Genomic DNA, 14,023 nt, shown 5'->3' with positions numbered 1-14,023 from the left:
CCACGCCGACATCATATGATGGAGAGCTTCGGGCGGTTGCCGGTGTGCGTTGCCGAACTGCTGGCACTCTTTACATTTTTGTATGTAGTCTTGGCAATCTGACTTCAGAGTGGGCCAATAATACCCAGCTTGAAGTACTCTGGACGCCATTGAGCGTGCTCCAGAGTGCATGCCACATATGCCCCGATGAATTTCTTCGATGACGTAGGCCGCTTGAGGCGCGGTCAAGCATTTTAGTAGTGGGGTAGAAACGCCACGTTTGAATAGCTCGTCTCCAACAATGACGAACTTAGCCGATCTCATCCTCATCTTCCGAGCTTCGTCCTTATCTTCGGGCAGGATTACTTCTTTCGAGTAACCCCAGATGCCTGTCATCCATCCCAGATCTTCATTTTCACTGACGTTGATGATTTTGTCGTCCAGGCTGGGTGAGTGTAAGGTCTCCTGGATGATAGTTCGATGTTGTCCAGGCCTTTTGGTGCTGGCGAGCTTCGATAGGAGGTCAGCTCGGGTGTTTTGTTCTCGCGACACATGCTGTATGGTGAACTCGTCGAAGGATGAGATCTGGTGGGATGCGATGTGGAAGTACTGAAGAGTTTCCTTTGCCTGGTACGTCCCACTGAGTTGTTCCACCATGAGCTTCGAGTCGCTGTTGCAACTCACTCTTCGGGCTCTGAGGTCGCGGGCTAGCCTCAGTCCTGCGAGAAGTGCCTCATACTCTGCCTGGTTGTTGGTCACCTTGAAGCTAAACTTGAGGGATTGCTCCAAAGTGACTTGGTTTGGCCCTTCCAAAATGATACCTGCACCACCACCTTTAGAGTTGGAGGACCCGTCAACGTGTAAAGTCCATACCTGGGGCTCCTCGGCGGTAGTAGGCGTGAGCTCGGCTACGAAGTCGGCCAGGCATTGAGCTTTTAGGGGTCCGCAACTTTCGTACTGGATGCCGAACTCCGACAATTCTACTGACCAAGCAATCATCCGTCCGGAGAGCTCGGGCTTTCGCAGAATTTGCTTGATGGGTTAGTCGGTTTTGACTACCACCTGGTGACTCTGGAAGTAGGGTCAGAGACGCCGGGCTGCGGTGACAAGTGCTAGTGCCAGTTTCTCGATCATTTGGTACCGCTTTTCCGCGTCTTGGAGGACTCGGCTGATGAAGTAGATCGGTGTCTGCACTTTCTGGTGCTCTTGTACTATTACTGTGCTGATAGCGCTTTCTGCCACGGCCAAGTAGAGGAGGAGGTCGGTTTTGTGATCCGGCCTCTGTAGGATTGGCGGAGTCGTGAGGAAGGTTTTGAAGCTTCGGAAAGCTTCTTCGCATTGATCTGTCCACTGAAAGTTTTGTGGCTTCCGTAGCAGAATAAAGATCGGTCTTGCCTTTTCCACAAGTCTGGGGATGAAACGGGATAGTGAGACCAACCGTCCGGCCAGGCGTTGGACCTCCTTCACCGTTTGTGGACTTTGCATCTAGATGATTGCTTTACACTTCTCGGGATTGGCCTCAATTCCTCTGCTGGTGATCATGAAACCGAGGAACTTGCCTCCTTGGACGCCGAAGACGCATTTCTCCGTATTGAGGTGCATGTTGTGACTTCTGATCTGAGCAAACACCTCGGCGAGGTCGGTGACATGATCTGTTGCCGAGGTGGTCTTGACTACCATGTCGTCGACGTAGACCTCCATGTTTCGCCTGATCTGGTGGTGGAAAACCTTATCCATCAGCCGCTGGTAGGTCGCCCCCGCGTTTTTTAGACCGAAAGGCATCACCCGGTAGCAATAGTTGGCGTGGTCGGTGATGAAGGATATATGTACCTCGTCGGGTGGGTACATCATTATCTGGTTGTACCCGGAGTAGGCGTCTAGGAAACTGAGGAGGGCGTGCTCGGACGCTCCGTCGACCAGCCTGTCAATGCTGGGCAAGGGGTATGAGTCCTTGGGGCATGCTTTGTTCAAGTCGGTGTAGTCGACGCACATGCGCCACTTCCCCGAGCTCTTCTTCACCAGGACCACATTTTCCAGCCATGTGATGTATCTGACCTCACGGATGAAGCCAGCGTTCAGCAATTTCTGTGTCTCGGTGATGATGGCCTCCCGCCTTTCACTACCGACCTTCCTCTTCCTCTGGGCCACTGGCCTTGCCTCCTTATGTATTGCTAACCTGTGACAGATGAAGTCAGCGTCTATACCTGGCATGTTGGCGCTGGACCAGGCGAAGAGGTCGGCGTTCTGGAGGATCTCAGCTTTGAGCTGCTGCCGCAATTCCGGGCTCAGCTGCCTGCTGATTTTTGTGCACTGCCCGGGAAGTTTCCCTATCTAGAGGTCATCCAGCTCATCAATGGGGCTCGACCGCTCCTCATGGGAATCGGACCTCGGGTCGAGATCAGCGATTTCCACGTGGGTGATGTGAGCCACGGTGGGAGGATCCTTCTTGCTTGGCTCACCGGACGAGGAGATCTTCAGACTCTCGGCGTAGCACTGTCGAGCTGTCTTCTGATTCACTTTGACGGAGATGATTTTACCGTCATTTCCCGGGAACTTCATAGTGAGGTGTGGAGTGGACACCACTGCTCCAAGCTGATTTAACGTGGGTCTCCCAATGATGATGTTATAGGAGGTGTTGGCTTCTACAAGGAGGTATCAGACCATGATTCTCCTTGTGTCTGGAGAGATTCCGAATGTGGTTAGCAGGTCCACGTATCCCCGAGTGTGCACTCGCTCTCCTGCAAAACCGACTAGGGGTTCTGTGTGAGGTTGGATGAGAGAGTGGGGGATGTCTAACCTGAAGAAGGTCGGCCAATACAGGAAGTCTACCGAGCTCCCCTGGTCTATCAGTGTCTTTTGCACCTCCCAATTGGCTACCTCCACGGCTATGACCATGGGATCATCCTGGTTGGGACTGATGCCTACATAGTCGTTATCGGTGAAGGTGATCGATGGCGAACTTTGGTGCGAAGCCGAGGTAGCGGAATGGACAGTGTTGATATTGCGCAGGTGTCTCTTCCGGGATGAGCGGGTGGCACCTCCCCCTGCAAAGCCACCTGCAATTGTATTGATAACTCCCCGTAGGGGAGCTGATCCTGTTTCTTGGCTTACCTCGGCTTGCACTGCTCTGCTGGCATGCTGCTTTGAGCCAGAGGGTTGGTTCGTGCGAGCTCCTGAACCACGGCCTATGCCTCGTCCTCGTCCACCATAGCCTCCTCGGTGACCTTGTTGTCGCTGGACATATTGGCCGAGGTGGCCTGCTTGGATGAGTTCTTCAATACGGTCCCGTAGTAAGCGGCACTCCTTAGTGGTGTGACCGTGATTTTTGTGGTACCGACAGTGCTTGGATTTGTCGGCATTATTGGGGGTGTGACCTGGTGATGGCAGAGTGAGCAGGTTGTTGTTGTTGGCCTCCTCCAGTATGTGTACGCGGGGCGCATTCAGGGGAGTGTAGAAGTCATATCTTCCCCCTCTGTTTGCCTTAGCCGACTTCTTGAACTGGCTATCGTTGTTGACCTTGATTTTATCTTTGTGGCTCTGTTCTGGCTTCATTGGTCCTTTTCCACGAACCTGATCACGGAAAACGGAGTGCTCCTCCATCTGGATGTAGCCCGCTGCTCGGGCGCGAAGCTCGTCCATATCGTGAGGGGCCTCATGGCATAGGCTGTCGACGAAGGGCCCGGGCTTGAGTTCCATGAGCATGGCATGCAGGGCGACCTCGGGGTTCAGATTTCTGATCTTAACCGAGGTGGCTGCAAATCGCTCCATGAACGCCCGAAGTGGCTCGTCGTCGTTCTGTCTGAGGCTGGCCAGGGCGGCCGAAGTGATGTGGTGAGGTCGGCTCGTTGCATACTGCGCTGTGAACCGCCTGACCAGAGTGCTGAAGTTGTCGATTGACTCAGCGGGAAGCTCGGTGTACCAGTTGAGTGCGGCTCCCTTGAGCGAGGTTGGAAAAACCCTACACAATATAGCATCATTGTTAGTGTAGAGGTTTACCTGTGTCGTGTATAGGTCGATGTGCTCATCGGGGTCCGTCGTGCCATCATAGCGGTCGAGGTGGAGAGGCTTCCACCCTTGAGGGAGTGGTGTCTCCATGATGCCGTCCACAAAGGGATGACGGCGAAAGGTTGCTTGACCCCCTGTGACATGAGTTGGGGCTTTGCTAACTTCATGGACCGACTTGTTCGTCGGAACATGAGACCGATGTGTGGCAGGTCGTGGAGTCGGTGCCCTAGTCGCAGTTCGGGGCTGAGAGACCGAGTGCCCTTCTTCCTCGTGGAGGTTTCTCGCCTCAGGAGGATGATCAGAGGGGCGCCGAGGGAGCTGGGCGCGAATCCGCTCATTTTCGGCACGTAGCGTCGCTAGGTCAGCTTCGTTGGCGGTCTACATTGCAGCTAGGTCGGTTTCGTGTTTGGCACGCATGTTTTGCAGATCGGCATCGTGTTGTTGTCGCATCTGTTCGACCTATTCGATCAACCTTCTCAATACCGCTTCGTTATCCATGGTGGTTGTATGATTTGCGTCGTCTGTTGCACGTCTACTATGGCTTCTAGTGAATACCATAAGCGTGGCCGATAAGAGCTGTCTTGATCGGCCCCACGGTGGGCGCCAAATGTTCTTACCGGAGATCTGTTGTAGAGGTGATCCGTCGAGTAAGATTGGTGAGCCTCCTTCGCTGGTACGCTTGATGTTCCAAGATGGGGGTGGTACCTGCAAAAGAGACTCCAATGCTAAAGTTAGGGTTTGTATGAGTATGAGTCTCGTATAAGTAATGCACGTACCCTAGTGTGGATTAGGGTTGCGTTGGGCCTTGGGCCTGAGATCAGTTTGTGATCTAACTAGATAGCGGATCTCGTCTGGACCAAGATCTCCTCAGATCGGTTATGATCTGGTTAAGTGACGAGCTGACGTCACGTAGCGCGTATCCGAGGTCGTCATGCGCTGCGAGGCTGAGCTGGGAGCTCGGCCTCGCAGTACGGATAGTACATGAAGAATAGACTCAAATGTCTAATTTCATTATGTTTCATTTAACTAAGTGGAGAGGAGTCAAATTAGGATAAAGAGTGTGACTCATCATTGAGAGGAAATAGTAGCAAAACAAAGAGAAGAGAAGAGAGAAATTCATTGTGTAGTCATATATCCACGAAGCATCTATTTTTTATTTGCAATCGAAGATTTTTTCACCATTAGCTCAAGCTAATTTTTGGAAAGAGAGAGTTCACAGAATGTGGTTCTTCATTTTCAATGGTTAAATCATTGAAACAAAGTTTGGAGTGGGAGAAAAAAAAATTGTAGTAAAAACTCTATTTTTTGAGTTTTTCATCTTTTTGTTTCTCATTTGTAAGCAATTGTGCTTGGTTTGCCTTGACCGATTGTAAACACCATTTGGTGCATTCATTGAAAACTCTCTTGTACTCTTTGTTTATCATAGTGGAGTTTTTTTTTGTATGGGTGACTCGTGATTTTTACTCTTATATTGAGATATTTTTCACATTAAAAATATTTGGGTTTTTTATGCATTTGGATTATCTATTTTTTTTTCTATTTTGTTGGTACTCCTCATTGATTCTTGCAAGTAAGGGGATTTAATTTTTGTTGTGTTATTACTCTTTTATTGAGTTGTTGTTATTGTGTTGGGCTTTCCTCTATTAGAGTGGTATTAGGGCTCTTTGATTAAGGGGTTGTTTGGCTTGTTTGAATGGGAGGCACATATGAAGATGATTTCTTTGAATGAAACAAATTATCACTTGTTTTAGGACAAGATGAAGGACTTATTATTTGTGAAGAATTTACATTTTCTTGTCTTTACTTCTTATAAGTTAGAATCCAAGTCTAATGAAAAATGAGATTTTGAGCGTCAAAAAGTGTGTAGATTTATTAGACAATTTGTTGATGATAATATCAATAATTTTATTGCTAATGAGACACATGCGAGAACCCTATGGGATAATCTTGGGTCCTTATATGCTTTTAAATCAAAGACCAATAAATTATACTTGCTGAAAAATTTTGTGGAGTTGAAGTACAAGGAGAAGAATTCCATTATATATCACTTGTGTGAATTTCAAGGGTGTTTTGATCAACTATTTGGAATGGGTATAAAATTTGAAGATTTATTGAAGTTCTTCCTATTAAATTCTCTACCTGATTTGTCGAAGACATTCTAGGTTTTCATGATTAGTGTTGCCCCCTAATGATGGTGTTTCTTTGCAAATGGCAAAGAATGGTGCGTTTAATGAGGAGAAGGAAGACACAAGGTACTTCATCTCATTCAAAGGTGTTTGTTATTAAGAATAGGGGAGGAGTTAGAAGAAAGAACATAAGGGTTGTAGAGACAAAAATAGGAGAAAGTTCAACACTCGATACAAGAATGTGAAGTGTCACTTTTGTCGCAAAATAAGGCATATACAGAAGAATTATTTTCTATGGAAGAAGGAGAATAAAGATAAGAAGGGTAGATAGAGAGATCATAATGATTGATCATGTTTGTGAATAACAAATTTTAAATGAGAAAAGATTAATTTTCAATTTTTTAAATAAAAATAAAATTTAAATTTATGAATGAAGGGTGAAGACTTGGTCTTTAAGTAAGGGCAGTCATAACTAACAAATAAAGCATAAAATAAATAACTAAAAAATAAAAGAAGATAAGAAGAAATGTGGTTACCAGTTGGAAATTAGAGATAGTGAATGCTAAAAAGTTGGGAAACCTATTAGATAATGGGGATGGGAAGTTACAAGCCACTTTCACTATAAAAGGGGTCTATAGTAATAGTAAAAAAAAAGGGAAAAAAAAAAGAAAGAGGGAAGGGCATAGTTATGGTTTTGACATTGGCTTTCTAGTAAGAAGTTTTCTCATAGCAATTTACATTACTCTCCACGCTCTTCTAGGTCTTTGTTGCAGAAAAGAGAATTAGCCTTTTAATTCCAACTATCATAGAAAATCTACAATTGCATCTTTTATATTCAGGTTTTGTTTAATATACTCCTCACTCTTAAATTTGTCATGTATATTGCAATGATAAATATATACAAGATGCTTATCATTTCTTTTCGTGCCTATGTCTTTTCATATGCCGTAAATATAAAAACTGAAAACATATCAATGTTCATTTTTTCAATTATTGAGAATAGGATTCAGCAACCTAAAATTGAAGAAGTGTTTGCATTCTCGCACAAACTAATAAGAAAGTTCTACGCATATATTATTTAATTTCTAATTGATAGGAAACCATATTGTGTTTATTAAACTATTGTTATATAATAAATGGATAACATATAAGTGGTATTATTTGATATGCACAATTTTTTTTTGTTATCCTTATTTTCTTTTAATCTTTTTGTAATGCTATATGAAATATCAGTTCATTTTTCTTCACAATGATATCAATTCATATAAATAAATAACATTTTAATTCATAGAAAGATTTTTAGTATTCATTGAATAGAAATTATACCATTAATATTACTTGAATCATAAGAATTTATAGAATAGGCATTTGCTATCATGAATTTTTATGTTTAGAGTAAATTATTTTCTTGGGAAAAATATTCTTTAAAATTTACTTTAATATGTAATAGTCAATAGCATCAATTGAATAACACTTTTGTCTATGACGTTATTTAATTGTAAGAGTAATAATTAGTCATTTACTAATTTGAATCCTTATGCAAATTTTGTTTCTTTAAATAAAAATATATTTATCAAAAAAGAAAGTGTCTTTTTCACATATAAGTTATTTTTAGTGGTTAATGATATTAATTGAGTAGCACTTCTACCTATAATATCATGTAAATCATAAAAAATTATAGAATAGTTATTTACTATCCTAAGCTTTTATGCATACGATAAAATAAAAATTATTTTATGAAAATAAAAAACAATTATTCATAACATTAATGGAATAACAATTTTATCTTTAATATTATCATAAGGACTTGTTGATTAGTCATTTGTTAACTTAAATCCTTATGCAAAATCTATTTCTTTGGATAAAAATATAAAAAATAATTCTCTTTCACATATAAATTATTTTTAATGGTTAATGACATTAATTGAGTAGCACTTTTACCTTTAATATCATGTAAATCATAAAAGTTTATAGAATAGTTATTTGCTATCATAAAATTTTATGCATAACGTAAATAAAAGTTATCATTTTATGAAAATAAAAATAGTTATTAATAACATTAATTGAATAATAATTCTATCTTTAATGTTATTTAAATGAGAGGGTTTAATGACTAGTAGCTTAAATTCTTGTACTAAAATATTTCTTTAAAAATAAAATAAAATAAATAAAAGTCATTATCATTTGATAAAATAAAATATTCAAAAACTAATAACGTTAATTCTATCTTTAGCGTTATTATTAGGATTTAATGATTATTTATTTGTTAGCTTAAATCATTATGTAAATTTTTTATAATAAAATAAAAAAAGTTTTTTTCATCTAACAAAAATTAAAATAAAGAATAAAAAAATATTTCTAGGGGTAAATTAAATATTTACAAAGTTACATAATTTTGTGCAATTAATTAAAGGTACTATTTTTTATAGGCATTGTAGGGTGTTAATATCTTCCTTACACGTAATTGACTTCTGAATCCAACTTTGATTTTAAAGATTTTTTTAAAAGGGTTTTCTAATATTTTTCTCTTAAAATAAAATATTGATGGCGGCTTCATAAAAATATATTTATGCGTCATTACCGTCGTGATTTAATTTCGGTTGCAACAATGTTACTATTGTTACTAGTTATGGTCTTGTTCTTCTCCATGATCACGATGCAATTAATCTTATATCTAATGAGAGCATGTGGATAATAGATAATGGTGCTACACTGCATGTTACAACCAAGAAGGAGTTCTTCACATCTTATACTCCAAATGATTTTGGAGTCTTGAATATGGGTAATGATGGTGTGTCCAAGGTGATTGGTGTTTGATGATGTTTACTTACAAACCAACATTAGGATGCAGTTATTGCTTAAAGGAGTTAAGCATGCTCTAGATGATCATTTTAATTTGATTTCTATGCAAGTGCTTAATGATGGTGGTTATGATAATCACTTTGGTTTTGAAAAGTGAAAACTCACCAAAGGTAACATGTCATGGTCAGATGGGAGACAAATTCTAAGATTTACTAGACAAAAGTTTTGGTTGCTAAAGACAATTTGAATTCCATGTATATGAAGACATCTTTGTGGCACTGAAGGCTCAATCATATCAATGAGAAGGAGTTAAATTGTTTAGCCAAAAAAGGATGTGCTTCAGGAATTAAAGAATGCAAAGTTGGAGAAATGTTTTCATTGTATAGTTGATAAACATACCAAAGTATCCTTTAAGAAACATCCTCCTTCTAGGAAATTTGAGTTACTTGAATTGGTGCAACAAGTTCATTGTGCATTTGAAATAGGTAGTTTGATGTTGTAATGGTGTGCACAAGACCAAATATAAACATGTTGTTGGTATAGTTAGTAGATTTCTGTCAAACCCAAGTAGAGAGCATTGGAATGTTGTAAAATAGATTTTGAGGTATCTTCATGGTACTACAAATATGAGACTTTGTTTTGGTGGTAAGAAGCCTACTTTGGTGGGGTACTCAAATTATGATATGGCTTGAAACATTGATTCTAGGAAATTCACTTCAAACTATTTGATTAAATTTGTAAGGGGAGTAATGACTTGCTAGTCTAGACTACAAAGGTGTGTAGGTTTGTCTACTGCAAAGGCTAAATTCACTATCATTATCGAAGCATGTAAAAAGTCATGGGTGAAGAAATTCTTGTAAGAGGTTGGTTTTATTCAGGATAAATATTTACTATTTATGGATAGTCAAAGTGTTATTCATCTTGGTAAAAGTTTAACTTTTCATCCAAGGTCTAGGCATATTGATGTGAGATATCATTAGATACATGATGTTTGATTGTTAAGTTGTTAAAGCTGGCAAAAATTCACATCATGATAATGATGTTGGTACGATGACTAAGGCATTACCAAGAAGGAAGTTTGAAGTTTGTTGTGAAATCGACGATTTGAAGATTATTTCCACATAGTTGTGAGTTGGAGATTTGTTGGATTTTAAGCTGACTTCCTATGTAAAGAATAGATGCAAATGTATAAGTCTATTATGTCTCACTTAACCAAGTGAAAAGGAGTTAAATTAGGATAGAGAGTGTGACTCGTCATTGAGAGAAAACAACAAAACACGGAGAGAAAAGAAGAGAGAAAATCCATTGTGTAGTTCGCATATCCACCAAGCATCAATTTTTCATTTGCAACCGATGATTTATTCATTGTTAAATCAAGCTAAATTTTGGAAAGAAAAAAAAAGGTTCATAGGATGTGTTTCTTTGTTTTCAACAATTAAATCATCGAAATAAAGTCTAAATTGAGAGAAAAACATTTCGCAAAAAAACTATGTTTTTCGAGCTTTTTATCTTCTTATTTCTCATTTGTAAGTAATTGTCTTTGATTAGTTTTGACCGATTGAAAATAATATTTGGTGCATTCATTGAAAATTCTCTTATACCATTTGTTTTTCATAGTGAAAATTTTTCGATTTAGATGACTTGTGATTTTTACCTTTATATCGAGAGATTTTCCACATTAAAAATATTTATATTTTTTGTATATTTAATTATCTATTTTTTTCTATATTTTTTTATGTGTTCTTCACTATTCTATCAAATAGGAGTATTTAATTTTTGTTACATTATCACTCTTTTGTTATATTATTATTATTGCATTGAATTTTTCACATCAATAATTTGTTAACAAAAAATGGGGAGTAATTTTAATTTTTTTTGGTTATGGTTTACTTGGATTTTACCATATGGTTAGTGGGGTAGACCTAGATTATTGTTCCATTGTGAGCTGCTCCCAGACATCTTGTCATTCATTGTACATGCAATTATTCAACCCAGATTAAATTTAAAAGAAAAAAAAATTGTTGACGTGCAAAGAACAGGAAAGGAATCACGTTCCACCAACAAAACAAAGGTAAAAGTAGAAGAATCTTAACATATCCAAACACGTCTATTTGTTTGTTCTATGCTTTATATTATTTGGAATTTTGCAAGTGCGAAAATAAACAATATACCTATAATTGATTTAAATTAAAATAATTTATTATCCTTTTAGTGCTGATTTTTTTTTTTGTTCGTTCCTGGAGTATCCATCGCCAATGGCAGTGACGACACCTCAAAGGGTAAGATAGCTGACCCCAAGATTTAACGCGACTACATACACAAGGCAGGATTCGAACCTCTGACCTTGCTTAAAGGTGGATCAACCCCTACTGCTGAACCACACGCTTGAGGTTATCCTTTTTGTGCTGATTAATTCTTAATTATTAATTTTATGATATTATATAAATTATGCTTATGAAAAAAATTAAAATTGACCAATTAGAAGCAATTTTTAATTAGATAAGATTATTATTAATGACAAAACTCTCCCTCTAAATATTTAACACAACTATATATTTAAAATTCAAATTTAAGATTACTAATTAAACTGAAACAATTCTACACTCCATGAGTATCCGAATTTAGTTTAAACTATATTAAGGGGTAATTGGTAAGTTGAGTATAATCCCAACAATAGACCATGCATCTTCAATTTTGGTTTAATATTGTATTATTCAAAAGTCACATTTTAATCTAGAATAGGATTATGTGTATAAATTTTTAAAAATAAATTATAAAAATATTATTTATATTTACATACAATAAGCATGAAAGAAATTTAAAAATTAATTTTAATCATTTATTATTGACTAAAAAGATATGATTATATCCAGAGACAAATCAATGAAAATAAGAGTGTCATTGTAAAAATATAATGCATATTTATAATTATAAATTATTTTTATAATCTTAATAAATTAGTGGAGTCAAGACATCTAGTGTCTCTATAGAAGATGAGAGAAAGAGAAAAAAAAAGAAGAAGATATTTTGTATCTTGTGTGTTTTAAAAATATTTTTTTAAAAATAAGTGAGTGATTAATTATAAATTTTTGAGTAAGTGTAATTTTAAGGGTAATTTTTAAAATAATGGAGAAAAATAGTAGTTTTAAAAGGTGATTATAAGGAAAAAGTAATATAAAAATATATACATCAAATAAGAGTAATTCCCTTTATTAATAATATAAATTTTAAAATTTTAAAATAAAATAAAAGTTGAGGTTGAATATTAAATATAGTTAAAATCTTGAGAATTTGAATGCTTAGAGATGATTATCTTATGTGAATAATTGTAGTGTGATTAATTTTCGATATTATTTTATTATTTAAAGGTGCAGTGATGAAATCATAAATAAAAAATGAAATTAAAAAATGACAGTATAGATAATACAAAATACTTTAATTACAAATATTTTTATCCATAATTTCAAATATAATGTATTTGAATTAATAAAATTAAGTACCCCTCCTATTTAAATCATAAATTTTAATTATTATCATTAACAAAATAATATTCAATGTATATTTTATTATTGTTTCTATAAATAAAGAAAAGCTTAAAAAAAAAAAAAAAAAAACTTTTAGCCAACGGTATGTGGATGCCCAAAATTGCAACCACCAGCAAATCCTAGGCGTTCGATCATGACATTTCCTCGAGATTCTTTCATCAAAATAAAAAAATAAAAAATAAAAAATAAAAAGCAGAATGCAATAATCAACGAGCCGCAAGTCCTATTATCATCCTACACGTGGCATAACCCCATTGGCTAACGAAGCACCAAAAAGTTAAGAGTCACCATCGTATACAAATAAAAACCACAATCTCGCTGCAGCTATATCACGATTCAAACTCCCCCACTCACCAATATATCGCGATAATAAATTAAAAAATAGTCACAATGTCAAAATCAAATGGGTCCATCCAACTTTCCATCATCATCACTATTCTCGAAAATTCCAAATTTAAAGTACAACTTAAATTGACGACTATACCCTCACACCCCAATCTAGTATACTTCTCCACGCCCTGAATGGCTGAATCCTATGCTCTCCTTTCTCTATTCTCAAATAAATAAATAAAGTAAAATACATTTTTTTTCCCTTCATTTTATTTTATAATAATTGTAGTTTAGTTCAGTAAAATTAAAAAGCTTTATTTTGGTTTAATGTCTCTAAAAAAAAAAAAAAAATTTCTTCCTGTCAACGCACTGCCTTAATAAATTTGGTGAGGTGTGATAAAATGAAAAAATATATTTTATCTGTTTTGTGTTTTAAAAATATAAATTTTAAAATAAATGATAAATTAAATTTTCTAATATGATATAAATTTTAAAAAAAATGTATTTTATCTGTTTTGTGTTTAATATAATATAAATTTTAAAGAAGATTAATTGAGAGATTAATTTTGTAAAATATTATCATTTTTCATCTATTTAGAGTATGTTTAGTTCTACATATAATGCCTGAAATCAATTTTGTTACGTTACCAAATTGATGTTTACTGCACATTTAACTATTAGCAAAATCAAATTTACATCGACTTGAAAGTAATTAGTAATAGTTTTTTTATTAAACAAAATCAAAATTGAGATTTTATTTTTATATTTCCATATTTATAATAACACACTCAATTAATTTTGATAACAAATTTTTACATAACATTCAATATAAAAATCAAGTTATTATATAAAGTTTCCTTTGATCATCCAAATGAAAATAATGTTACTTTTTTGACTATGTTATTCAAAAAAAAATTTATGAATTGTAAATGATTCAAAATCAATTATATCAAAATACATATTTATATTGATTGGTCTATATAAAATAGCCTAGGGACACTTATTATTAAACATAGAGTGTAACTTGTTTGATATGATATAGATTTCATCATATTTTTTAAGTTAAAATATTTTTTGGTATTGTTTTTCAAAATAATTCACTTTAATTTTTTTATCTTTTAAAAGAATATTTTTGTTATTTAATTTAATAATTCTTCTAAAAGAATATTTGTTTAAAAAATTAGACTTTTTAAAACAATTCTTGTCGATTCAATTCAAAATGCGAATTTCGCAACA

At 36.1% G+C, this 14,023-nt stretch overlaps 1 protein-coding gene across 1 annotated transcript; it reads right to left on the bottom strand.

Moving 5' to 3' along the window:
* Window positions 1-2,310: 2,310 nt before the first annotated feature.
* LOC145950577 (uncharacterized) lies at window positions 2,311-3,747 on the bottom strand. Its single transcript, XM_083061679.1, has 2 exons — window positions 2,809-3,747; window positions 2,311-2,571 (listed from the first exon to the last, which is right to left on the bottom strand). The coding sequence occupies exons 1-2, from the start codon at window positions 3,745-3,747 to the stop codon at window positions 2,311-2,313; spliced, it is 1,200 nt and encodes a 399-aa protein (XP_082917805.1).
* Window positions 3,748-14,023: the final 10,276 nt, after the last annotated feature.

This window comes from Cajanus cajan, chromosome 8, assembly GCF_000230855.2.
Source record: "Cajanus cajan strain Asha chromosome 8, NIPB_CcT2T_4, whole genome shotgun sequence".
NCBI classification, from domain to species: domain Eukaryota; kingdom Viridiplantae; phylum Streptophyta; class Magnoliopsida; order Fabales; family Fabaceae; genus Cajanus; species Cajanus cajan.
Note: the sequence above shows the minus strand (reverse complement) of the source record. Positions and strands in the feature narration are given on the sequence as shown.